Source organism: Littorina saxatilis, linkage group LG1 (assembly GCF_037325665.1).
Source record: "Littorina saxatilis isolate snail1 linkage group LG1, US_GU_Lsax_2.0, whole genome shotgun sequence".
NCBI classification, from domain to species: domain Eukaryota; kingdom Metazoa; phylum Mollusca; class Gastropoda; order Littorinimorpha; family Littorinidae; genus Littorina; species Littorina saxatilis.
In genome coordinates this window covers 105,649,302-105,677,268 of record NC_090245.1, presented here as the reverse complement: position 1 = coordinate 105,677,268, position 27,967 = coordinate 105,649,302, and the positions used below count along the sequence as shown (strand labels likewise).

Here is a 27,967-nt window from a genome sequence, read left to right as displayed (position 1 = left end):
AAAAACAAATACTACTGGAAATCAGGAATGAAATGTAACAACCCTTTGTTTTTCTTCTAAAAGTTAGGAAAAACATAATAACAACAACCGGTAGACTTGTTCAATATGCATAGAAATCTGTCAACACACAAATAAACCTTCACAATGCCCAGAACGGAAAAACAAGGTGCCAAATATCCACAATTTGTTTAAATATGAAAATAGGAAGAAAAATGTCTACTAAATTGTTACATAACTTCACATGAGCCACACTACCTGCATCCCCAATTGGGAATGGACAGTGCCATTTTGCAGGTGAAAAAATAAGTTGAATCTCACAAATCAAAGATTTTGTTCTGATTGTCTGTTTTAAATAGATAAAAAAGATGGTGAATTCCTCGGCCACTGGTTAGGGTTCACGATATTCCACAGGGCAGGTTCCTGGTCCTGTGACAGGCTCTGCTGGGATTCCACGTCTGGAAAAGAACACAAACAAGAACAATTGGTAAAGAACTAGAAATATTCATAGGAATAAATTAAAGAACTAAATCCTAACCGGCAGAGATTTTGTTTAAAACATACATTCTTTCTCACGTGAATCATTATGACAATGATCACAGTTCACAGATGTGTCCAAACTTTTACATGGAATGGGAGCTTCCTTCTCACGTGAATCATCATGACAACGATCACAGTTCACAGATGTGTCCAAGCTTTTACATGGAATCAGAGCTTCCTTCCACTTGAAAACATACCAGAAATCGAAAGCCCACCTGCAAAGTCCTGCATGCTGTGAGGGATGGAATTTATTTGCTGAAGTCATTTTGCGTGTGATACTGGTGTCAGTTACAAAGTAATTTCAACAACAAATTCCCACTCTGCACAGAAAACAGCCAGTCTGTTGAGTTTTGGAATGTGTTCACGTGGAAGGATGCATGCTCTATTCCATGTAAAACCCTTGACAGACCTGTGGTGGGAACCATGATGGGTTACATGAGAAGGACGGTACCTTTCACACACACACACACACACACACACACACACACACACACACACACACACACACACACACACACAACAAAATGAACAAACATGTTTATGACAATTTCTGTTCTTTTTTACCAAAAGTTTGTTTTGCCTTCCTCACGAATGTTCCCTCATAGCTCCACAATCAGCTGTGGGATTTATAATCTAAAAAACAAAACAAAATTAAAACTATTTCTGTCTTTAGTTCACACACTAATGTTCAGCTGACTAACCTGATCATGCGACATCGCTGCTCAATCAGTCTGGGCTGGGCCACCAAGGGAAAGTTGACGTCTTTTGGACTCCACAGACGTTCAGCTACTGCAGATGCACGAGGCCTGAGGGAATGTAGCAAAGATAGAATTGACAGTGAAACTGACTCTTTATCAGTCCGCACGCATGTTCACCCCGGGAGGCTGGGGAATGAATCAACATCGCCTGTGCTTCCAAAGTCTTACCCCCCCCTCCCTCACACCTGGTTGCCCCACCCTCCCTTAGCAGCGTCATGATACTCAACATGCTGGCAAATGATAGACAAGGAAGGTCAAGTAAAAAACACCACCAACACAACCACCCTCGGCTGCACAGCTTTTTGTGTGCGGTTTAATTGTTTGCTTGTTTGCAACTAGTTTATGTGAAAGGCTTATGTTTTGTCAATGGATACAAAAAAAAATTATAAAGATTTTTGTTCATTTTTACAGCTTATTATTCCTGATACAAAGACAAAAGCATGCACTCACCAGAGTCGAGACAGCACATTGGTGTCATCAACATATTCTCCCCACATAGCTAGTTCACCTCCCATCACTAGTGCCTTTTGAGCATCAGTACCTGCAAAAAGAAAAATAGCATACTTAAAACTTAAAGTGGCTGAAATTCAGCTTCAGTAAAACAAAAAGTGAGAATTGTTCATAACTTATACCAAAGATATGATAGGAACAGCTACATGACAAAAACCACAGGGGCAACCTGCAGGGGGGAGGCTTAAGAGGGTGTGTGTGTGTGTGTGTGTGTGTTCCATTATACTTCTCCCAGATACTTGATAATGCTGTTGTACCAGCAAGTGGACAGAATAACCATGTTACCCTTCTGAGTAACCCGGGCGATATCCTCCGCTCAGTTAAAAACGCGCCATTTCCATACACCAATCACCATGTCACCCCACATGAATTTCTCATTAGAGATGATTTGTGAAGTTGTCGAGTTCTACCTCTCTGCACTAACCGAACCACACATCAATGCAGAGTGTCATCGCGCAGGGGAAAGACTGAGCAAAACAAACCATTGAATTTCTCATCGGAGATGACTAAGTTGTGAAGTTGTCGAGTTCTACCTCTCTGCACTAACCGAACCACACATCAATGCAGAGTGTCAGCAATAAGGAAAAAGACTGAGCAAAACAAACCATTGAATTTTTGAGGGTCGCAAGTGTAGTACGTGGTCCAGTCTGATCCGTACGAGATGTCGTTGAGGTACCAGCAGGATGCCAGCAGTGTCTTGTAGCCTTGTTTCGTCACTTTCTCCATCTCCTCTTCCCAGCCACCCTTCCACACCTCCACCACTGTGTCCGGTCTCACCTGTATCAGACAATGAAGGCAAACAAGTATGTTACAGCTGAAATAAATGCCGCCTGTTAAACACAATACAATACAATACAATACAATACAATACAATACAATACAATACAATACAATACAATACAATACAATACAATACAATACAATACAATACAATAATAATATATCTCAAAATGAGACATTACAATGTGGCTGGAAATTACATGGTGTCTGTTCTCACCTATACTCAATACATAACAATACAATACAATACAATACAATACAATACAATACAATACAATACAATACAATACAATACAATATACAATACAATAATAATATATCTCAAAATGAGACATTACAATGTGGCTGAAAATTACATGGTGTCTGTTCTCACCTATACTCAATACATAACAGTAGAATACAATACAATACAATACAATACAATAATAATATATATCAAAGCTTTTGAGAAGGTTAAACGAACAGTTTTGTGTGATAAATTAGAAATGGGCGGTATTAGCATGATAAACATGCATGATATGCAGACATCCGTTTTGTTATGCTGGGCAGCTAGGCTACAGCAAACAGATTTTCAAAATTGGAAATTAGTTCCAAGACATTATTATGACGTTCTTGGAAGTCGTCTGTGTTGTTTTCAATCAACTGCCACACCGAGACAGTTTGTTGGCCTGATGAGAATAAAATCGAAATTTTGGCAACATGTTTTAAAAAAAATGGATTGAGAATAGACATTTGTTTTTTGTAGAAAAAGAACGATTTATTGATCAATGTTTGTGGAATAATGCAGGTATTGTTTTTAAAAAGAATGTTTTGTGTTTTGAAAATTGGATTAAAGCTGAGGTGAATGTTGTACGTGATATATGGATAGACGGTAATATTGTCCCGTATGAACAGATTTGTACCACTGTTGGTTATAGCGCCACACGGCTTTTTGAGTATAATGCTTTGCACATGACCCTCCGCGCGCGTGCGCTGCGAGAGGACACAGCCAACGGAAACGCGAGCGACGAATCTGGGCCCTGTCTACAAGACCTGTTAAAAAAACCTTCCCCCAAACAGTTCCGCGCTATTTTTAACAAATGCAAAAGCAAGCGTACCCTGCTCTGTAAAATTCTGGTTACATAAATATAATATTTCCATTGACGAGAAATATTGGCTCTTGGCAATTAAATGTACTAGCGAGGAAAGATTAAAGTTGCTTCAATGGAAAATATTACATAACATTTACCCCACAAACATTTTACTCCACAAGATGAAGTTGAAAGAAAATAATTTGTGTAGTCTCTGTAACGAAATACATTGAGCACTTTTATTGGAAATGTAGAAAAATGAGGTTATTTTGGGAACATGTTATTAGATGTATTTTTGTTAATACGAAAGAAAATGTTATATTAACAGAACATGATGTATTTTTTGGTTATTTACCAGGAATGCATACCCCAACAAACAAAATTATAAATCATATTTTGTTGATAGCAAAAATGTGTATCAGCAAGTTTAGATATGGTAGGCCTATTGATTTAAATATAATGTTTAATTGCGAATTAGGGTTGAGACGTTTGAGTATTTTGTAAATGAAAATGATTAAGTATATGTGCATATGCATATGTATGTGTGTTAGTGAATTCATGATTATGTTGATGTCGCAAATTTTGACACCGCAGACACAACCGCATAGATAAATACATTCTTGTCCATTTATGTATTGTAAGAATTCGCGCCAAAAGTAAATGTTAAATGTGCTGTGCCACAGATTAATGTACAGTTAAACATACAGATACCAAGTGTGTTATATAATGTTATTGTTTATCGATTAATAGGGCACGCTTAAGCGTCTTCCCAAAACAAAAATAAAAATAAATTAAAAAAATAAAATATATATCTATATAAAACATCAGAAATTGTGAAAGAAACAATTAAAAGTCAGCAATAAATATAATATATATATATATATATATATATATATATATATCAAAATGAGACATTACAATGTGGTTGGAAGTGACATGGTATCTCGTCTCGCCTATACTCAGTACAGAAGGTGAACAAGCTCATTGCAGCTGGAACAAATGCAGCCTCTTTCCCCTTTTTTCCTGCACTCTTGTGTGTACATTTAATTTCTAACTACACATACATGTAGAATCAAAGCCACAAAAAAGCACATACATTGCTAAAAGAATCTGTCCTGATTTTTGTGACTCAAGACTTTAAGGATGAGTGTCAACAAACCATGAACTTTCAACACTAGCAATTAGCATGGATACACATTAGACCTAAAATGCTACAGTGGAACCCCCCTGTTAAGACCGTCAAAAGTCTGAGAAAATCAGGTCTTAAAAAGGAGGGAGTCTTAAAATGGGGGTACATTTACAGAGGTTATAAACAAAAAGTCTTCTTCTTCTGCGTTCGTAGGCTGAAACTCCCACGTACACTCGTGTTTTTTGCACGAGTGGAATTTTACGTGTATGACCGTTTTTTTCCCCGCCATTTAGGCAGCCATACGCCGTTTTCGGAGGAAGCATGCTGGGTATTTTCGTGTTTCTATAACCCACCGAACTCTGACATGGATTACAGGATCTTTTTCGTGCGCACTTGGTCTTGTGCTTGCGTGTACACACGGGGGTGTTCGGACACCGAGGAGAGTCTGCACACAAAGTTGACTCTGAGAAATAAATCTCTCGCCGAACGTGGGGACGAACTCACGCTGACAGCGGCCAACTGGATATAAATCCAGCGCGCTACCGACTGAGCTACATCCCCGCCCCAACAAAAAGTCTGAGAAAACAGGGTCTCAGAAGAGGGAGGAAGTCTTAAATTGGGGTGGGGGGTGGGGTTCGTAAAAGAGAGGTTCCACTGTACAAGGTATGACTACAACCAAAGAAAACTTCTTTATGCTAGAGAGTCTCTGGAACAACTGTGCAGTGTCCCGCTAATATTCCCTCTGTATTCAAATTCTCACCTTTGCGCCGTTATCAATCACCTCCTGCCAGATGATGTAGCCACGCTTCAGAGAGTTGATTATATCCAGCAAGCTGAAAGTAAACAATTCTATTCGTGAACACTGATTTACTTACAGCAATACATAAATGTAAACACCTACATACAAATGTGATAAACTAAAACAAAATTGATTTCACATGCACAAATTAGAACAGAGTTCACACACAATTAAAAGTAAATATATGGAAGATTTCATGGAAAATAACAACAAACAAGACACAAACATAGCTGCAAAATCAAAAGCAGCAATGACTTTTTGCGCTTTGTCAATCCTGAAGTTTCAAGCAGCAAAAATATAAAATATCGTGATATTTAAAATTATTTGAACATTCTCAAAAATATCATGTTAACAAAGCTCCTATTTTCAGCAAAGAAAAAATCCCACTACCTGCACATAAACACCAGGTATCAGTTACTTACTTCTGCATGTAGTACTCTTCCAATTTAGCATAGTTGGTGCCATACGACATTTTCTGCATGAAGTCCTTGATGACAGGGTTGGACTGCCTGCATACAGGTGAAAACAGGAACAACAAGTATTAGTGTACTGCAGTGTGTCAAACTGGATGCTCAGATTATGCAGCGAGTGGTACAACCCTAAGGTCTGGTCTTTTGAGTACACACTAACATACAACGCCAACACCACTCACCCCAAATCCACCTCTTTGTATAATGAGTTCTTCCTTCAGTTTGTCTATAAACATATGTAGCAGTTGTTTTCTTTACTTGTTTATTCCGCCATTTTAGATTAGTCCCTCTTCAGGGCAAGGGCCAGATGTAAAAAAGCAGATCACTGCTTACTCTATTACAATCGATAGACAAAGAATTGTCAGTCCCTTTGTTTGTCTAGCCTCTACATCTCTATTATTCTCTTTCTCATATCCCTCTTATATGTATTATTACAACAGGATTTGCTAACACGGATCAGCATTTTCTTCAAAAACAATTAAGAGAAATGTAAAAATATCTTGCTGTGTCAACATGCAGTGACGTCAGAACTATCGTTTCTTAAATGTGCTAATCCCAAAGGAGAGACAAGACACTCGTTGTTCTGATGTGAAACCTTGAGATCTGAATTTGAATGCACAGGTCACCCGAAAGCGGCGTATGGCTGCCTAAATGGCGGATTAAAAACGGTCATACACGTAAAAACACACTCATGCAAAAAACACATGTGTACATGGGAGTTTCAGCCCATGAACGCAGAAGAAGAAGAAGAAGAAGAAGAAGAAGAAGAAGAAGAAGAAGAAGAAGAAGAAGAATATACAGGTACTGACCAGCAGGTGAAGCTGACTTCGTCCCCACCCAGGTGGATGTACTGGTCAGGGAAGACGGACGCCACCTCAGCGAAGAACTGCTTGAGGAAGGGGAAGGTGGTGTTGAGGGTGGGATCTGCAGGGCCGTACGATCCGTCCGGTTTTTCCCCACTGTAGCACTCCGTCAAAAAGCCCTTCTGGCCTAAACCCCACGACTGAGTGTGACCTGTTCAAAAATGAGTGATAAGAAATCTGTTACTCTCAGTGCTTGTACATTTACATATTTACTGCTCTCTACCCGAGAGGTGTGCCTGGTACAAGAATAACCATGTTAGGTCTAAAGTAGGAGTTTAAAATGGGAGAGAGTGTTAACTCTACGTACAGTGGTTATGAACAAAAAATGTTAGCAAGCAGGTGCCTGGAAGGGGTATGTCTTCAATCGAGTGCAGTCCTAGAATAAAGACAAAATGGGAAGGAGGGGTGGGGGGGGGTGCGGGGGGAGGTCTCACTGTTTAAAGAAATATCCAGAATTAAGCAACACACCTGGTGAATCAAACTCTGCCACCACCCTGATTCCTCTAAGACGAGCAAACTCAATGACTTCTGCAACATCTGTAGGCGTGTAGACTTGGGACTCTGGGAAATACGATCCCTGCAAGAGAAAGGCAGATATCGACACAGTTATGAAGATTACATTGCCCTCAATTAATTTTACTACATTCTCCAAAACATTCACTGCTTCACAATACAAAAACTCTGAATGCAAGTACCCAAGAGAATGGATGTAAAAAAGAAAGGGGGGACAAAGATTGACTGTCTAAAAAAAATATATATATACAGTCGAACTCGTTTAAGACGAATCACTGGGGATCGGGAAATAAGTTTGTCTTAACCGAAATTCGCATTAAGAGAATTGATTGATTTTTTTACTGTCACAATTTTAGAAGTAAAATTTGAAAAGTCGTGTAAAAGCATGTACATGTACATTCTGATCAATCTCTGATTTCATGGTGCCCACCAGTTCTGGTGCATGTACTACCCTGGCCAAGTTTCCTCTCGAGACATCAAAGAGACCGCCCCATAGGTTAATCCCCATAGGTTAAACTCGGTCACTGACCCGGGTGCAGGAAGTGTTTCCTCTCTCATATGAAAGGGGAACCACCTCTCATAGCTAAAACTGGGTCAATGACCCCTAGGAAGAAGGTCAGTGTCTATAAAGAAGGCCACCCAGCCATCACAATGGACCTGCCTTTGATCTCGCCTCACACGCAGATCCTTGTAGCCTTGTGACTTTTAGAGACAAAGCGGCTCTGGGGCGATAAAAAACGTGTGTGTTAAAAGAGGGGTTCGTTATGCAAATGATATGATATGTCGATCTCGGGAAGAGTTTAAAGATTTCTTCATAAGCGTGAGTAAATTACAGACATTATGCATGCTTAGGAATCCTAAAAATGCTCGTTATAAGCATAAATTCATTACAAAAAATTCGTTTCAAGCATTTTTTTTAAGCATGAAGAACGAGGTATTCAGTTGGGAACTTAAAACTAATACGTTATAAGTCAAAATTCGTAACTAGCGTGTTCGTTTTAGGTGGGTTCGACTGTATATATATTAAGACTTCAAAAGTACAAATACTCAATGCAGTAGAAAATGTGCTTCTGTGTAAATCTTAATCTTGTGCATTTAACAATGACAAAGGGGAAAGATGAGAAGAAGATGACAAAGGGGAAAGATGAGAAGAAGACGACAAAGAGAAAGGAGAAAAAGAAAACAGATGCACCTTATTTCAGCACTAAGCTTGTAGAGGTTATCTTAAAATGTAATGAAACAAATTTGCTTTAAAGATCAACCCAAAACAAAAAGAAAACAAAACTGAAAAAGTCTTTTACCACATAAGAATAAGTTGAATAAGTATGATACCTTGTTGCTAAGCTCAGGAAAAGCCATGCTCTCATAGGGGAAAGACTGGTCATCTACAATGTGCCAATGAAACACATTCAGTTTGTTCTGGGCCATAGCGTCCTGCAAACGGATAAACATAATTCTATTAAATATAAGAAAATAAATGTTTACCTCTAAACACTGCACACACACACACACACACACACACACACACACACACACACACACACACACACACACACACACACACACACACACACACACACACACACACAAATGCACACACACACAAACCGACTTTGTACTTGAATGATAAACCACACAGGAGAGGAGAACTAGTCACCAGCAACCACCAAAGTATAAACAACACTCAAAGAAGGCCACATCCAAATATCAGTCATTCATGTTTAAGAAAAACTGCAAATAGAAAAGTGTAAGCCTGTTTGCAGAATCAACACCCAAAACACAAAAGTGCAGAAACAATCTTCTACTCTATTTAAAAAAAATTGTCCTACTGCTTTCATTGTTCTTTCTTTCTTTCTTTATTTGGTGTTTAACGTCGTTTTCAACCATTCAAGGTTATATCGCGACGGGGAAAAGGGGGGAGATGGGATAGGGGAAAGGGGGACAGGGGATAGAGCCACTTGTTAATTGTTTCTTGTTCACAAAAGCACTAATCAAAAAATTGCTCCAGGGGCTTGCAACGTAGTACAATATATGACCTTACTGGGAGAATCGAAAATTTCAAAACTAAATTTTCATTTAATTAATATACTTACTCAACTCACATAAATGGCATTAACTTCAGTTTGATGCGTAAGACATTGAAGTACTAACCCTGGAAACAGGGGGAGGTAACCCCCAAATCAAAACAAAACCTTGACAACAAGGCCCTGGTAGTTACCTCCCCTCACCGGTAGCCCGCGCATGCGCGGCACATATCACCGGCAAACTCATTCCCAATGAAACACCACCTTCAACCATTAACAAAAAAACGATTGCGGGGTAGGATGGGAGGGCATTAACTATGTGAGTTGGTAAGTATATTAATTAAATGAAAATTTATTAAGAAATTTTCGATTAAATAACATATTCTTACTACAACTCACATAAATAGCAGATTGCTACATAAGGTGGCGGGAATCTCACTTAACATGATAAGAAACCAGCCTGCTTCAACCATAATTGGTAAGCAACTACTACCATTGCAGTGGGTACTAAAACACGCACAAAAGTAGTAAAGAAAGACGTCTAAACATGACGTCCAAACACCACTGAGGTGCCATACGAGAATTGTCTGGCAGCAGAACCACCGGATAAAGGGTCCAAGCTCAGGCCCCATGAATTCTAGACAACCCAGAGGAAGAAAGAAAGCTCCCCCCCATTTGACTGCCGCACTCATAAGCCTGTTAATGAGTGTAAAAGCCCATCTAGTCAGGGCTGCCTAGCAATAATTTGGTTCTATCCGTTGAAACGCAAGAACCAAAAGGAGCCATGCAAGACAAGTAGTCAAATACTCAAAACCTTGAGCGAGACCCAGAAGTATGTAAAACGCTACACCCTTAAGGGGAAGTGAACACTGACAAAAAGGAGTCTGAGAGCCTTCCTATAAAGAAAGGCTAGCATGTCTCCAAATCTATGGCTCTTAAAAAAGAGCTTAAAAACAAAAAGAAATCCCAAGTTGGAATTAATTTCAAAAGACAAAAGCTTGGACGCAGGGCCCTACCACGCAGGGCGTAGAAAGAGAAAAGTCTTGTCAAGACCTGACGACGTTCCTCCAGAATAACGAAACATAGACTTCCTACGATAACAACAGTTCGTGGAAAGTCTTAACATCCTCCTGAACTGGAGAATGCTAAAGCCTATGCCCAGAATCTAGAACTTGCACTAATGCAGGTGCTGGAGGAAGGGCTGACTGCCCCCCCCCCCCTTTTATTTGCACTCATAGAAAGTTAATGATGGCAAAGAAACCACCAGAAAAAAAAAAAAAAACCTAGATAAATAACCCCTTTCACGTAAAGCCTGTTGAGACCTAAGCTAAGTGAAAAGGCCTAAAATACGCTGTCTTGGTCGTGACTGACGAAAAGAGAGAACAATCTCTTACAAACGGCTAGACCAGAAAGACAGCTCTTAACTCAAAAGAGAGCCGTGCAAGTTCGGAAGACAAACAGATATGTCCTCCGAGGCGAGCGAGTAATAAAAAACGAACCTTTGCGTCTCCCCTCGAAGAGAACAAGAAGTTCCAAACGACCACAAGTGAAACACCCTCCACGGAGTGAAGCACTAAAAGATTAAGGCTTGAGTAAACCACAGCACCATAGTCCAAGAGGAAACGCTAAATGTTCGCAATGAACCAGAGACAATAACTTGCCCCTTGTTCAAAGGATAGAGCAAGACAAATGTCGGAAAACATCTGGCCTTGCTAGACTCTCCCACAAAAGAGTCAAATGACTTAAAGCCGAAAACAAAGGCAACAATTTGCAGGTCGGCGAGAATGCAACCTCTCATCAAGAGATGAACCGAGATTGCTCATCAAAACCAAAGCGACTTTAATCGAAAGAGGCAAAAGTCTAACTCAATACTCACTAGCAATAAGCTATGAAATTTAATCGACAAGAAAGGAAGCAAGCATACAGTGGGAGCTAGCTGTAGTGCCGAACGTGGAACGATCAGAGCCTAAGTTTGTCAACACAGAACTGAATAGGACAAACCCTGTAGCGACCGTTAAAACATAATGTCGCTATGTTACACCCTGGGAGGGTGTGAAGCCCGCCAGGCCTAGGAGATGACGTCAGTTCGTGACCGATCTCCTACCGAAAACAAGTGATACCTGAGAAAAAGATATCAAGCCCTCATCGGTGAGAAAAATCTCAAGAACGAGCAAACGTGTTCCTGAAGTACCCAAACTACCAGAACACTCACCCTCTAATGAACCAAGCTGTGAACCCAACATGATCCAAACGGTTAGCCAAAAGTAGGCTACTGCTGGTGCATGACCTGCTTGAGCAACTACCCAATCAAGACCGAGCGAATGACGCAGTAAAACTTCCTGCGTTAAGAGTCCAAGTCTAGCAAAGACAAGCACTCATAACTTCGTGGGTCGTGGCAGAAAGCACCAATGAATGACTATGACTATGAACTGGACCGTCGCTACCCGTAGGTAAGACAAAGTCGCCGAAACCGGCCGTCATGTTGCCCCCAAACTGACTTCAGACGCTTCTTGTCAAAACAGAGGAAGTCACAAGAAAGTCCGAACAACCTCCTCGAGAGGACAAAAACGATGAACGCTCAAAAACCGACAGCTGTCGTGAACTAAGGAGCATCCTTAACACTTTCGTGACGGGATGCGACTATATTAGTAATAGCGCTGCAACGCCCACGGACGGGAAGCGACTATTTTAGTATTAGACATACAAGGTACACGACTCGTGATTGCTTCCCGGTTTTTGAAGCTTGCAAATAAATTGAGTTGTTTCCCTTGATACACTTGGCGTCCCCTTCTGCCATTTGCAAATCCGCCTGATTTGTGTGCGTTTTTGAGGAAAAAAAATGAATCAAAGGCGAGCCTTGTCTCGGGAGGAGATTCTTCGGATGTTGGACCTAGAGGATCCCGTAGAGCATGATTCGGACGTATCGTTTTCGCCTCACGAAAGCGATACAAGCAGTGAAAGTGAGGAAGAAACAGTCCCGTTGTTGCTAGTACGAGTCGGCAAACTACACGTGGTTGGCGGTGATACTGCTAGACGAACATGTATCTCGGAATCGTGCAGGAGCTATGGGGGCGTGGCAGCACTGATAACAATGGATGGCTGGAGCCTTCAAATCCTTTTGGAATTGTTCATAGGTGTACAGTTGGTACTTTGTTGTGAAAATGTGACTTATATTCAATATGGATTACCTAGACATCATTTGGTGAGTGTTAGATCTACAGTTTTGTTTCATTTGAGTCAGGATGCTGTGAGTGAATGCGTGATTTGCTTGTTTTTTTCTTTGTACTGTCTCCTTATTTCTGTGTACAATGTTAACAATATTTCAGCTAATTCATAGGTTTTACACCTTGTTTGGTTATAACATTATTTATAATACTTTCTGTTAAAAAATAACTTTTAAAAAAAGCAGTAGAAAATAAAACACACACAAAAAAACGTTAAAAAACACAAATTATCCCCCTTTCACCCCCCTTTCACCCCCCTTTCACCCCCCTTTGCTAAAACAAATCGCGTGACAAACTTATAAATAGCACGACTGAACTGGGCATCCATTTTTGAATTAGTACACACAATTTGGTGGTGATTGGACTTAATTCAAGCTTGCTAGACAGATTTCTTTACAGTTACTGATTTTTGGGAAGTTTCTTGGTGGCAAGCTTGGGCAGGCAGGACGTAAACGCCGTGGCAGTGCTAGTCACAATAGTGTTAAGAAAAATCCGGAATAAATTTCGCCGCCAATCAAGAAACACCCTGAATATGGCCGAAAACCCAGAACGCGTCTGATCCGCTGAGAGACTAAAAGTCAGACGCGGGGACCTACGCAAACAGTAATCATAGATGCCAAAGTGCTACGATTACCTGGAACGTCAAAAAAAAAACGAACCAGAAAAAGGCAAAATCCCTAGTACAAAACACCCGCAACACCTTGACAGTGTGGGTTGATGCTAATGCGTACAGTCCTTCACTCCGAAAACAGAAGTGAGAGACGGGATACCAAAACCACCAACAACCTGAAACCCAAAGGGTTGACATTGGAAGCCTACTAGGCAAAGAGTCCTTGTTCCCAGAACCATCATTGGCCGAAGCCGTAAATGATTGTCCCCCAACGCAGGAGTGACCTGAAGCGGGGAACTCGGAAGTGCAAAAGGATCAAAAGAATGATTGGGCTTCCCGTTCAGCTTTGGTTACGAAGCATGAAAGACGACGTGCGAGAACAATTGCTCGGAGAAGCCAGCCATGGCTGAACAGACTCCGACACATCCCCATGAGCAGTGAACAGAGGAAAGATGCTAACAGCACCGGAACTCAACACCTTAGCCATCTCATAGGCTACAGAGGGCGACTCCCGAAACCGGAAGTGAACGCTAGTCTCATTGTCACCCTGGAAATCGCCAAATGCGAAAGGTGGAGCCGCTAAACGAGAAGACGAAGTTGTCACCCCTTCTGCAAAGTATCGAGAGGTAACCTCAGCGGCGGCAAACAGCGCGCGCAAGAATCTCCTCTCAACTCGAAAGTTGTGTTCCGCCTCGGAAGAGTCACCACAATCCTCGACAACATCCACATCATCAACAAAGATGTCTGATGAAGCCCGATCATGACCGGAACCATCATTGCCCCGCAACGGAACTGATGAACTCGCCGTACCGGAACCCTGTGTAACCACACCAAGGAGGACCGGCAAAGCCGAGCTGCTACCATTACCCGGAACCAGAGGTAGCTGGCAATTCGGAAGGGAAGGCGACCGGAAACACACCTGTGCTCCGCCCGGAAGCTGACCCATCCTGTCCCCACCGTACGCAACCGCCTGAGCGGAAGCGTAGGCAGGAAACGGATTGCCGTTACCACCAACGACCGGAACCCCCGTAGGCTGTGAACCGGAAGTCGATGGTAACGATTTGAAAGTGCCACGATCTCCCGAAAGAAACCCTGTGGCCGGAAATCCCTTTGCCGAAGCAGTTGAACCCGAGTACGAGGGACCGGACGTACCAGCCCCAGCGTCAAGGGTGGAATAACCGTCGAGACAAACAACACGCTCGTGTGCTGAGTGCCCCGAACTTCCAAAAGTCTACCCCGGAACCGGCGGACCGGAACCAGCGGTAGCTGGCAATCCGGAAGGGAAGGCGACCGGAACACACCTGTGCTTTACCCGGAAGCTGACCCAACCTGTCCCCCACCGTCCGCAACCGCCTCAGCGGAAGCGTAGGCAGGAAACGGATTGCCGTTACCACCAACGACCGGAACCCCCGTAGGCTGTGAACCGGAAGTCGATGGTAACAAAATGAAAGTGCCACGATCTCTCGGAAGAAATCCTGTGGCCGGAAATCCCTTTGCCGAAGCAGTTGAACCCGAGTACGAGGGACCGGACGTACCGGCCCCAGCGTCAAGGGTGGAAAACCGTCGAGATGAGCAGCACCCATTTGCGCCGAACACCCCGAACTTCCATGAACACGTACCTGATCGGCCGAAGCCGAAAGCTGAGGAACAGCAACGTCCGCCGACGTAATCGTAGCGGAAAGAACAATCCTCGACAAAGAGGAAGCGTTGCCAACCCCTGGAGGCAAAGCTGGAATGGTGGAGGAAGACACACCCCTGTCAGTTGCCAGCATCTCCCTCATTTGATCCTTGAAAGTAGAAAAAAAGAGCAAACAATTCATCGCGCGAGACCGCCTGGGTCTCTTTCTCCTGCGGCGACAAAACGGGCAAGCTAGCAGGAGGATCAAACGAAACACGCAACGACTCCTTGCTCACAGGATCGAAAATTTCGCAAAAATAATTACAAAATACTAAAATCGAAAATTTTATTGTAAATTTTCATTTAATAAATATACCTACCCGAATCACATGTAGCAGTTGACTCAGTCTAAAGTGCTAGGTCTGAAAAGGCTACCCGTCTAAGGGGAGCAACCCCAACTAAAAAAGTGTAAACGTAGCTATGGTAATGACGACGCACCCAGGGAGTTACCTCCCCTCCTGCGTACTACGTCACTACTGCTACTGACCACGTGACCCCTATCATTCGACTCGAAGAATAAAATCTCCAAATCATAAGCGGGGTAGGTGGGAGGGACTACGATATGTGATTCGGGTAGGTATATTTATTAAATGAAAATTTACAATAAAATTTTCGATTAAATTACATATTCCTACTCCGAATCACATGTAGCAGATTGAAACAACAAGGCGGTGGGCAAGAAAAAGTTCAAACTCACTCTCAAATCCTTGTCAAGAGCTGACCCCCTGCCACCATGGCAGGCAAAGCTCTAGATCCATCCTGGCGAAGAGCCGAGATGTCACGCAGGTAAAAATTCATGAAGACATCCTCGGAACGCCAGTATGCGGTGTGTAGCACCTCCTCCAGTCTTCTTGATCGTAATACGGCCAAGGAGGAAGCCCAAGCTCGCGTCTCGTGAGCCCGAGCTGATTCCAGAGGAAGGACAGGCTGTGTCCCCCCTTCATTGCGGCGGCTCCACTCGTAAGCATGCTTAATGAGCGCCGACACCCACCGGGCCAGAGTCGTCTTAGTAATATCCTTATGTCTCTCCGTATTGAGAGAAATAAACAAAAGCTTTTGAGCTGCGGATCTAAGAGACTGAGCACGGGCAAGGTAGATGTGAAAGGCTCTAACAGGGCAATTTACTAAGTCTGGGTCATTCGGAGCCAGAATAGTGGACAACGGCCTGACATGAACCAAAGGAGAAGCTCGCTCGGGAGCCTGGTTTTTTGCAAGAAACTCAGGTCGAAACCGCAAGGTAACGGACCCATCTGATTCAAAGGAAATGTCGTCCGAATTACCGGAAAGAGCGTGAATCTCACTGCCCCTTCGTGCCGATGCTAGCAGCAAAAGGAAAAGGGACTTGCGTGTAAGATTCGCAAAACTGGCATCTCTGAGAGGTTCAAAATCCGCTGAACGCAGAAACTCCATGACCAATAAGAGATCCCACTTAGGAACGGGCGTACGAGACTTGACGTCAGAAAGGGAAGCGCCCTTGATGACTCCAGCGATCACGCCACTAACATCTATAGAGCGACCTATCTGGCGTAGGGTCGCCGAGATGGCCGATCTTCTTACTTTCAACGAGGCAGCGGAAGCTCCCTGAGAGGACATGAAAGCAAGATGGTTCGCCACGTGCATCGTGCGGGGCGCCGTAGCATCCAGCCGATGCTCGTGACACCAGGTAACCCAGGCCCTCCAATGTGACTCATAAACGGACGAGGTAGATGCTCTGTGCGAGCGTCCTACCAGGTCCATGGTCAGATCTGATGCCCCTTTGCGCCTCAGAGAAGACCGCACAACCTCCACGCGTGAAGATTCAGCATCTGAGGCTCTGCGTGGAGGCTGCCGGTGTGAGGCTGTACCAGTTCTCCTCGCGTGAGAGCGAGAGGAATGGGAGGGCCCTGGGCGAGTCTCAGCAGGTCCGGGAACCACGGCTGAGACGGCCAAAGAGGAGCGATCAGCAGGAGGGACGGGCCCTCCTGCTCCGCCTTCCTGAGAACTCGCGTGAGCAACTGGAATGGCGGGAACGCGTAAGCCTCCAGGCCTGACCAGGAAATGTCCATCGCGTTCGTCTCCCACGCCTCGGGATCCGGGAATGGTGAGACGAACACTGGTAGTCTCTTCGAGAACCTGGTGGCAAAAAGGTCCACCTGAGGTTTCTGCACAAGAGACCAGAGACGATCCAGCGCTCCGTGAGTGATGGTCCACTCTGTTTGAAGCACTCTGTCGGAGCGGCTGAGCGCGTCCGCCAGAGTGTTCAAGCTTCCGGGCAGGTACCTGGCCGAAAGCCTGATTTGATGCTCTGAACACCAAATCAGGATCTCGCAGGCCCTGGCCGAAAGCGACGGAGACCGCGACCCTCCCTGCTTGTTGATGTAAGCTGCCACTGTCGTGTTGTCTGTAAACAGACGAACATGCTTGGCCTGAAGGGAGGGCCGGAACTTGTCCAGAGCTAGAGCCACGGCTTCTAGCTCCAGCAAGTTGATGTGCTGCATCCTCTGATCTGCCGACCACAGACCTGACGCAGTCAGCTGGTCTGTGTGAGCCCCCCACCCCACCAAGGACGCGTCCGTGAACAGGTCCAAGTCTGGGGCAGGAAGGGCTATCGGCACGCCCCTGCACACCCACTCCGTGTCCAGCCACGGAAGGGTAGCGGATTGGAACCATCCCCGGAGAGGGATGAGGGCATTCCAATCCACCGTGGGAGAGTCCACGAACGGCCTCAGCGCCAGCTGAAAGGGACGTTTGTGGACCCTCCCCAAGGGGACCAGGAGAGCCATGGACTCCATCTGCCCTAAGATGGAGGCCAAAGTCCGCAGGGAGGCCCTCGGGAGAGGCAAAGTGGAGCGTATGCACGCCTGGAGCTTGTCCACCCTCTTCTGAGAGGGCTGAACAGTCCAAGCCACCGTGTCGAAAGACATTCCCAAGTAGGTGAACGTCTGACACGGCGTCAGCTCCGACTTTGATCGGTTGATCGAGAAGCCAAACAAGTTGGCCTCCCGAAGAACCGATTGGGTATCCTGCTCGCACCCCGCCTGACTCTGACTCAGGATGAGCCAATCGTCCAGGTAGGCACGTAGCCGGACACCCCGCGACCTCACCAGCGCGCAGACCTGTCTCACGACCATGGTGAAGACCCAAGGGGCGAGAGACAGGCCGAAAGGAAGGGCGCGAAACTGGTAAACCTGACTTGCCCACCGGAAACGAAGCCATTTCCGGTCGGCTGGATGCATAAGAATATGGAAGTATGCATCCGTCAGGTCGATGGAAGTCGCCCAATCTCCCGGGCGGAGAGAGTCCCTGACCGACGCTGGCGTCTCCATCTTGAACCTTATCTCCCTCAAAAAGGTATTGAGGAACGACAGGTCCAAGACAGGACGCCATGCCCCTGAGGCTTTGGGGACGGCGAAAAGCCGTCCGTAAAACCCAGGGGAGCTGTGGTCGAGGACTTTCTCCACTGCGCCCTTCTGCACCAGGGAGTCTATTTCCGACCGAAGGACGGAAATGGCTTCCTGCGAGGAGGGAGGCCTGAACGCCGGCGGACGCCTGACCAGAGGTGCCTTGCCATCTTTCCAGAGAAGACGGAAGCCCGACCTCACGACCCCACGATCCATTGACTCTGTACAGACACGAGCCAGTGGGAAAGTGCCCGGGAAGGGCCCCCCGCCATCACCAGAGTGGAGGGCGGGGTGGGGGGGAGATCGGGAGCACTTCATTGGGGGTGAGGCTTGCTTCCAGAGCCGCCTCTCCCCCTGCCGGAAGACGGTCGTCTTCTCGAGCCCCGAGAAGAGGAACGTCCACGACCCTTGTCTGCCGGTTTGGGAGGGCCAGCAACCTTAGCCTGCTTCGGCTGAGAAGGCTGAGACTGCTTGGACTGCTTAAGGCTGTGCAGGGAAAAGTCAGAGAACTGCTGGTCCCTGTTAGCCTGAATTTCCTGTCTTCGGGCATCAAAAACGAGATGCCCAAAGAGGGAACCCTCCAAGACCGGTGAGGCACGCAAGGTGTCCTTGGTCGCCTGATCCGAAAACTGAGAGTGTGACAGGAAGAGATCCCGACGACACATAACAGAGTGTGCATAGTGCACAGCGGAAAGTCTCATCTGTTCTTCGTTGACCCTCGCAAGAGCGGCCAACAAAGTGGAGACGTCATCCGCATCCTGATCCTCGCTGAGAGAGAACGGATTCAGTGAATCAGTGAGGGCACGAGAGAGGGCCCGAATGAGAGTCTCAGCAATGGAGGCAAGCTCCAGCTGCTGACGCCCTGCCTCTTCAGAAGCAATCAGAGTGTTCTCAGAAAAGAGCACGCCGTCATCCTTCTTGATAGGCTTGGCCAACAAGGCCAGCATCTCCGGAGGAACTGTCAAAGATGAACGCGGGAGAGCGAAAGCATCCAACAAGTTCCTAGGAGACTTCTGCAAAACCAACCGCCTGTGAGACGACAGAGCGAATGCAGAAGCCTGAGAAGGCGAAGCCATCCACTGCTGTGCCAGCTCCGGAACGGGGCCGTGAGGCACGAGCAGCGGAACCGGAAGTGAAGGAATTCCGCTTCCGGAAGGAGATGGCTTGGCCAAAACTTGAGAAAGCTGAAAGGCTATGGATGGAGACTCCAAAAACCGGAAGTATGAGTCATCCTCCTTCCCAGAGCGAAAATCAGCCATCGCGGACGGTGCCGTCGAAGCGGCAGCCGAAGAGACCGAAGCCCCTTCCGCGAAATATCTCGAAGTGACCTCAGCAGCGGCCTCAAGAGCCACTTTGAGTCTCTCCGGATAACCAACACGTGCAGCCTCGCTGGCGACGGACTGAATATCCGAAACATCCGGCGAAGGACCGAAGTCCACGTTGCTGGTAGAAGGGCGGTGAACACCGTAACCGGAAACCGGAAACCCGTCCACTCCAATACCATCCGAACTCATGCCCTGAATAGGGAAAGAGTAAGAGGACGGCATGCCCGCAGCCGCCGGAACCGGAACCGCAGTCGAAGCAACAACCGAAGACGGAAGCGCTGACTGCCCCGGCCAGGGCTGAGACACCTGCCCAAAGGGCTGGTGATACCCCCCCGCGACCGCCACCTGAGAGGAAGCGGAAGCAGAAGAAGCAGCAGATCCGGTCTGAGCCGGAAAAGTATCAGACGCGACCGCGAAAAGCGGAAGCGCAGACACTGTGGACGGCGGCCGGAAGGCCGAATGCCCAGAGGGCCACGTCCGGTCAACCCCGGAAACGACCCCAGCGGGTGCGTACATCGGGGGACCTATGCTTCCGGCGAGTGCCGGAAGCGCAGCAGACGGAACCGGCTGGTCGACTCCGGAAACGACCCCAGCGGGTGCGTACGTCGGAGGACCTACGCTTCCGGCGAGTGCCGGAAGCGTCGAAGCCTGAACCAAATGCCGCCATTGCTCATCGACACGATGGTCTTCCGTGAAGCCAAAGTGAGAACGAACAGGGGTTTGCGGGTCGTGAACCCGCCGAAAAGGGCTGCTTCCCAGCAGGGAGCGTCCAGCGGCCTCACGAGGACCTACGGACCAGCCCAACTTACTTGCGTCGCCAACCACAGCGGTAGAAGGCACAGAAGCAACCGCCTCGGTCAAGGACAGCGTCACAGCCGGAAGCGGAAAGGAAGCCATCGACGGGACAACGGAAGTCGAAGGCTGAGAACGCACCATCTCCTCTCTCACCAACGTGCGAAGCTCGGGAACCAGCGAAGAAAGCAACGATGAAACCAGCGCCGTCGAATCTGCAAGCGGCAGAGAAGACGAGCGAGAAACAACGGTACGCGTAGGTTGATTAGACTGCCCCACAACCGGCTGGTCATTTGGGGCAGAAATAGGGACCGTCATAACAGTATTGTTAGCCGCGTCAGAAACAACAACCAAAATAGGCTTAGGGACAGAAGTGGAAGACTTGGGTTTAATTTTCCCTTTCACATCAGCCTTGCCGCGCTCGCGCTTTTTGTCTCCGTCAGACATGCTGACAACAAAATGGAGACACAAAATTCCAAAATGGCTACCACAAAATACGTGACCAACACGTGGCCGAAAATTTCAAGTAGCAACAGAAAATTACGTTCGATACAAGTAAAGGAACGAGCTCACCAACTACCAGTGCAGCGGGTGAAGAGACGGGTGTGGGTGCCGGTGGGTGTCTAAGCAAACACCAAACAGCGAACTTCCACTAGAGCCAAAAAATTCACGACCTGCTCCCTAGAAAGCTGAAGTGTCGAATGATAGGGGTCACGTGGTCAGTAGCAGTAGTGACGTAGTACGCAGGAGGGGAGGTAACTCCCTGGGTGCGTCGTCATTACCATAGCTACGTTTACACTTTTTTAGTTGGGGTTGCTCCCCTTAGACGGGTAGCCTTTTCAGACCTAGCACTTTAGACTGAGTCAACTGCTACATGTGATTCGGAGTAGGAATATGTAATTTAATGCAAATGGCGGCATGCACCCGTAACACCGGGCACTGCCTACACTAGGTTGAAGCAACAAAAAACTCCAGAAAACGGAGCTAAAAGTTCAACAACCGGCAGAAAAAAAATGCAAATGGCGGCACGTCACAACGCAAGTCCGCCATGTTGACGACTAGAACTCCGTCAAGACGGAGACATGTAGTAAAAAACAGAATACCAACACACAAAGGTCGGCACAGGTAAAGACAAAATAATCTGTAAAAGATAAGTCATAAGACCTAAGCTTACACAACAGAACAAACTGCTCAGCAGGTAACAAAGTACCCTGCCCGACAGAGCTAACGCTAAAGACCGCCATGTTGAAACTACAACTCCGAAAACGGAGAACAAGCTTTAACATTACACGAACAAAGGCGGCGCAAGCTCAACCAAGCCTGTAAGGAGTAAGTCACTAGACTTAAGCTTAACGAAAGAACACACTGCTCAGCAGGGAAACGAAAGTCGCCTGTCTGGCAGCACTACAGTAAAAGTCGCCGAATTAAAAGTACAACTCCGTAAGACGGAGCACGAAGTACAAAGCCATTTACCAACAAATGCAAATGGCGGCACAAGCTATAACAAGAAAACGTTACAGATAAGTCACTAGACTAAGCTTGAACAACAAAATAACTGCTAGGCGGGAAAACGAAAGTCACCCGCCTGGCAGCACTACAGTAAAATCCGTGTAAACAGAACGACTCCGTAAGACGGAGCACAAAGTACGACGCCATTTACCAACAAATGCAAATGGCGGCACAAGCTATAACAAGAAAACGTTACAGATAAGTCACTAGACTAGGCTTGAACAACAAAATAACTGCTCAGCGGGAGAGACAAAACATGTCTGAGAGAGCAACAGCTCTCTCCCGCCCAAGTGAAAACCAAAACAAACTCCGAGAAACGGAGAAAGACATTTTCACAAGTGAACAGTTACCATAAACAAACGTTGTAAACCAGAAAGATCTCACCAACAGCTAGCAAGATGAACCAGGGTCAAAAGGTCGTCCTCACAGGAGACCCAAGGCTGAAAAGCCCAGCAAGTACCAACACGTCTGTACAGCACGGTGTTGAAGAAGGGAATGCGTTTGCCGGTGATATGTGCCGCGCATGCGCGGGCTACCGGTGAGGGGAGGTAACTACCAGGGCCTTGTTGTCAAGGTTTTGTTTTGATTTGGGGGTTACCTCCCCCTGTTTCCAGGGTTAGTACTTCAATGTCTTACGCATCAAACTGAAGTTAATGCTATTTATGTGAGTTGTAGTAAGAATATGTTATTTAATGCAAGTTTCCAGTACAAAGGACGTAACATTTCTTACATACTGCTTGACTAAAATCTTTACAAACATTGACTATATTCTATACAAGAAACGCTTAACAAGGGTAAAAGGAGAAACAGAACCTGTTAGTCGCCTCTTACGACATGCTGGTTAGCATCGGGTAAATTCTTTCTCGTCCCAACCAATATGGGACTCCCCCTAACCCGCGGGGGGTGCTTTCATTGTTAATGACAACTCCACAAATAATTCAAGACAAATTACAATTGCACCTGCAATGAGAAGACACCCTGGGGAACAGCCGAAACTGTCCTTACATTGCAGGTGGTCTGTCCTGACAAGTAAATTTTGCCAAAGATAATAGACAAAGGGTCTACAGATTGTGTCCTTTCTTGGGAGGTGTTCTCTCATAAGAGGGGCTGCAAATTGCAGGCACCACTGTACAATTAAGACTTGTCTCACCAGGTTGCGGAGGAGAATTCTTGTGGATAAGAAGTGGCGTGATGTGTCCAGCAGCAAACCACGGTGGGCAAAGCGAGGCTTGTCAGAGATGATTGTGTCGTTCACCACATACTGCAACAAGCGTGGAGTTCATATCATGTGCTGCTTAATTATCCACACTTCTGTTAGGCCAAAACAAAAAAAAAGCCTGTTTACGGTAACATAGGCCAAAAAAATAGTGTCGGTAGGCCAGGATTTTTTTTTCTCCAAAAAAACATGTTTAAGTTATTTTGCCAAAAAACAAAGACTTTTTTTTTTTTCCCCCAAATGCCAAAAAAAAGTCTAGGGTCGCGCGAAAAAATAAAGGTCGGTCGGGATACCGTAAACAGACTATTTTTTGGCGGGGGCCTTATTGTTAACTGTTTTGCCCCATTCTTCAATTTTTGTGTGCTTGTAAATACCACGAGGTTTCAAACGTCTTGTGTTACAAACATCTTAGTTGTGCACAGCCAGCAACACAAACTCAAAATATATGCATGAACAAACACACATTCACACATATACGTTGTGCCCAGTTCACCGAATTGCTGAATTCGCAGAATCAGCAACATTTTTGCCCATTTTGCATAATCGGCAAAACGCTGCCCATTTTGCAAAAACAGCAGCATTTTGCCGATTATGCACAAAGGCTTCTAAAACTTGCTTATCTCGCAAAGTCGGCAGCCAATTTTGGGTTTTTAAGTTCTCATATTCCTAGGGTATCAGTATCACCACACACAAACAACTACTTGCTTGAATGAATAGATACAGAATACAGAATACAGTATTTATTGAGCCAAGTGACATTAAAAAACATTTAAAGCACAAGGAATTTAGCGTAGTGTTGGTAAAATCACGCACACACACACACACACCCACACACACACTGACACACACACACACACGCCCACACATACACTGACATACACACCAACACACACACGCCCACACTACAGCAGTCACGATCACACCATCACACGCAGGGCAGACATGAGGTAAAACAAATGACAATCATCTATTAAAAGAAAATGTACAAAGAGTGGTCTAAGATGCTGGTGGAGGGGTCTACACAGAATACAATTTTATAATCTAATGCATAATTAGAACTAGCCCATCCCCTCCACCCACCCACTCATGAATAACTAAAATATATCGCAATAATTGATGTTATGGCAAGTTACCGCAGGAAGTGTATTTTTAGGGTGCATTTTCAGAGTTATGTACTGACCAACAAAGACCATAAAAACCATGATAGGGAGATAAAGCAATGCAAGCGCTAAGTTTTGGACTGGCTGCTGATTTCGTGAAATAGGCAGCGTTTTGCTGATTACTTGAAATGGGCAACAATGTTGCCGATTCCTCGAAATCTGCAATTTCAATTTGGCACAGCATATACATATGACTACACACACACACACACAGCAAAATCTGCGACTACCACACTCCAACTCTCTATTTTTAACTTCTTGCGTGCTCCACTGAAAATCACTTACCTCCCCTGTGTCAGATTTGTAGACAAGCTGAACGAACGTCTCCAGTCCCCACAGCGCCCCCCACACTTCTTGTGCTGAGATCATGACCTGGCCATTAGCCACACTCAGTGAATCTGGAACAAAACCATCACTATCAGAAGATACAGTGGAACCCCCCTTTTAAGACCCCCCCCGATTTCAGACTGTCAGGTTTGTATGGGTAAGGAAAAAGTGAATACTCTTGCTTTTAATGCAACAAATAATCCACATGTGCTCCTTGTCCAGACACGTACATGCACATCATATTCATATATTAAGTATTTCTGTATTTTATTGAAAAAGTTGATGAGGTAACTGATCTGTTAAAAAAAACAAAAAACCATGGCCTGAAATTGAAAACACACTTTGTTTTATCTTATAAAGATATATATGTAATCTATCCAGGAGCTTCATCAGTACACCATCTGAAGCATACTTGAACATATGATAAAATAAATGTAAAAAGGCATACTCTAGCACATTTTTGTACGCTCCACCAAAGAAAAGCTTCCGCTTACTTTTGCCGTTAAGTTTTCTTTTCAAATCATACAAAAAATCTCTGGAACAAGTCCCAACAATTATGAAAAGAATGTGTTAAATTTATTGAATGATAATTAACAAAACACAACTCCAACTGAATGTAAACCAGTCATGATCAATATCATGAAATGGAATATCTTATACTTTTACTATTAGTTTTAGGCCACGAGGCCTCTTCGAGCTGCTAGTCTGATAACTACTACTTGTACTACAGATAATAATAATAACAGCCTTGACAGACAGTAAAACTGAAGAAAGAGGTCAGTGACTTCAAATTTAAATAACTCTTTTTCTGACTTACAGGACTCATCTGACTCCAGGCTTGGGTAGGAGCCCTGACAAGGTTTGGACACATCCACAGACACTTCGCCGATATCTCCCTCCTGGCTGAACATCTGCACAAACTTGGGACTGCAATATCCCAAGAAAGACAAAACCTATGTCATTCTTCAATACTGGTTGAAGAAAGGTTAAATCACTTACCAAAAAAATCAGAATTAATTCTGGAGCAAATGTTTTATGCCCACTGAATGTCTAAGGCCTAAAATAAAATAGGTGTGGTTACGGTAACCCGACCTACCCTATTTTTAGGGGCCAATCCTATAACTTTTTATTACATTTGTCAAAACAAAAAAACAAAAACAAAACAAAAGTGCAAAAAACGCAATGAAAGCGAAAGCGCCCGAGTCGCACACTTATTTCCCTGTCAAGTAGGTTTAATTTGTACACATTAAAAAAAAAGTTTAAATAAAAAAAAAGTGATTGCCTACCTACCTACCCTATTTTTTTTGGCTATGTTACCGTAACCACACCTATTTTTTGGGGGGGCCTAAATAAAAAAAAAGCTAAAATTTAAACAGGTTGTAAAAAAGCAATACATACTGTACACTCGGATTGCGAAGTTCTATATAATTATATTCTTACTACAGTAACTAACATTTACAGTTTACCTTTGACGCATGGCATGGAATCTGTCGGCATTTCGCCCAAAGATCGCTTCTCTGTAGCGAACGTATGCATCCAGCAAAATGTCGCACTCAACACTTCGAGTGGTAAAACCAAAACTGGCAGCATCAACAGTGTTCTGCTTGCCGGTAGTTTTGTAGTCCATAGGCATTGGCCATGGTACACCCTTTGTGGGTGTCACAGAGAGTTTTGCGTCAGACAATGCAGAAAACAGAGACAAAACAAAGAGAAACGAAACCATCTTCCTTGATCCTTCCACCATTTTGGAAAGGTTAGATGTCATGTGACTATGCAAACAGAAAATCACGTGAACCTCCCACAGGCACGTTCGGCTACTCTCGCAAAATCCTAGCTATGGTTGGCACAAAGGGTCAACAATCCCCGAAAATGTCCAGAGAATTAGCAATATATCTAACATTGACTGACTGTGTATCTGTATCTGTATCTGTCTGTTACGCTGCACTTGTAGGACAAGTCATCCAGATGTCTGTGTGATATCTTCTGCTATTGGTCCGTTTCGACAGTGATATCAAAATCTTGATATCACTGTCTCAACTGACCATAGCAGAAGATATCATCAGACAGTCCGTCAATATTGGGTAATGCAGCCTGGCTGCTGTGTGATGGATGAGAACTTGTTACCCAATATTGACGGACTGTGTGATGATATCTTCTGCTATGGTCTGTTGAGACAGTGATATCAAAATCGAGACCAGAGGTCGAGATTTTGATATCACTGTCGAAACAGACCAATAGCAGAAGATATCATCACACAGTCAGTCAATGTTAGATATATTGCTAATTCTCAGGACAGTTTGTATTTACTGTAAAGAAATTACAAAAGTATTTGTCTCAATTTTGGCTGTTCCATATCCCTCCCTCTGATTATTATTTCTTTTTGTTGACTCTTTTCTTGTACTTTTCAGTATTTCAAAATGTCTTTTCTTTCAAAAAGTCTTTAGTCACTTGCTCAACTAAATTCTGGGATCATTACATTTTCATATATATTTGTATGTTTTTAAATTTAGGTGTTTTTGTTTTTGAAGTGGGGAAGCAATAAAGAGGTCGTCGATCGACGGAAATGTCGTCGATATCACTTTTGCACTGAGCTCAGTTTTGCCCAATTGACCAATGGAAATCCACGTAACATATAAAATAGCAATATTCACTGATAACTTGAGTGCACGTGTACCCATCAGGAGGGGGGGGGGGGTTAGTTTTGGTCAGGAGTGGAGTACATGTGAAGATGCCAACATGAAACTGCACTGAGCTCTTTATTCTTGTCTGTTGGACGTAAACAACAGAAACCACAGTTGATGAAGGTCCTGAGGGAAAGAGAGTGAAAAACCGGCCAAAATTCTCAGCATCGTGTGTCTGTGTGTCACGTTTCAATATATCACTCAAGGTGATTATGAACCGGTTAATTACTACTAATTAACTAACCACACCACGATCCACTCTCGCAGTCATACAATTAAATAGAGTCAACAAAAGTATAAGTTTCAGACGCCTGTTTATGTATAAACTCTCCACCTCCCTCGAGCCTTCACTCAAAATATGTTCCTTTTACGTTCTCAACACGTAAAAAACCAGTGTTCACTGACAAAATGCCAGTAGTATGTAGAAAATTATAGGAACACGCTGAACCCGTGTAAATATAGTTAAATGAGAATGTTCTGTCCGAAAAGCCCTAGTTCGTGCAGGTGTCACACACCCCACGTTGTCACTACTCCAATGAAATCATAGATACGAAAAGACAACGGTGGTCAACGGGGTGCGTACGACATGGTGCACTTAGCTTTATCTCTGCT

The 27,967-nt window shown here is 44.7% G+C and overlaps 1 protein-coding gene across 1 annotated transcript; it reads right to left on the bottom strand.

The window, feature by feature from the left end:
- Positions 1–28: 28 nt before the first annotated feature.
- LOC138948896 (beta-hexosaminidase subunit alpha-like) lies at positions 29–26,440 on the bottom strand. Its single transcript, XM_070320534.1, has 13 exons — positions 26,141–26,440; positions 25,492–25,601; positions 24,633–24,745; positions 23,122–23,232; positions 8,762–8,863; positions 7,385–7,493; positions 6,863–7,067; positions 6,006–6,092; positions 5,545–5,617; positions 2,411–2,582; positions 1,746–1,836; positions 1,239–1,343; positions 29–455 (listed from the first exon to the last, which is right to left on the bottom strand). Exons 1-13 carry the CDS (start codon positions 26,437–26,439, stop codon positions 389–391), a joined length of 1,644 nt encoding a protein of 547 aa, XP_070176635.1. The 5' UTR covers position 26,440; the 3' UTR covers positions 29–388.
- Positions 26,441–27,967: the final 1,527 nt, after the last annotated feature.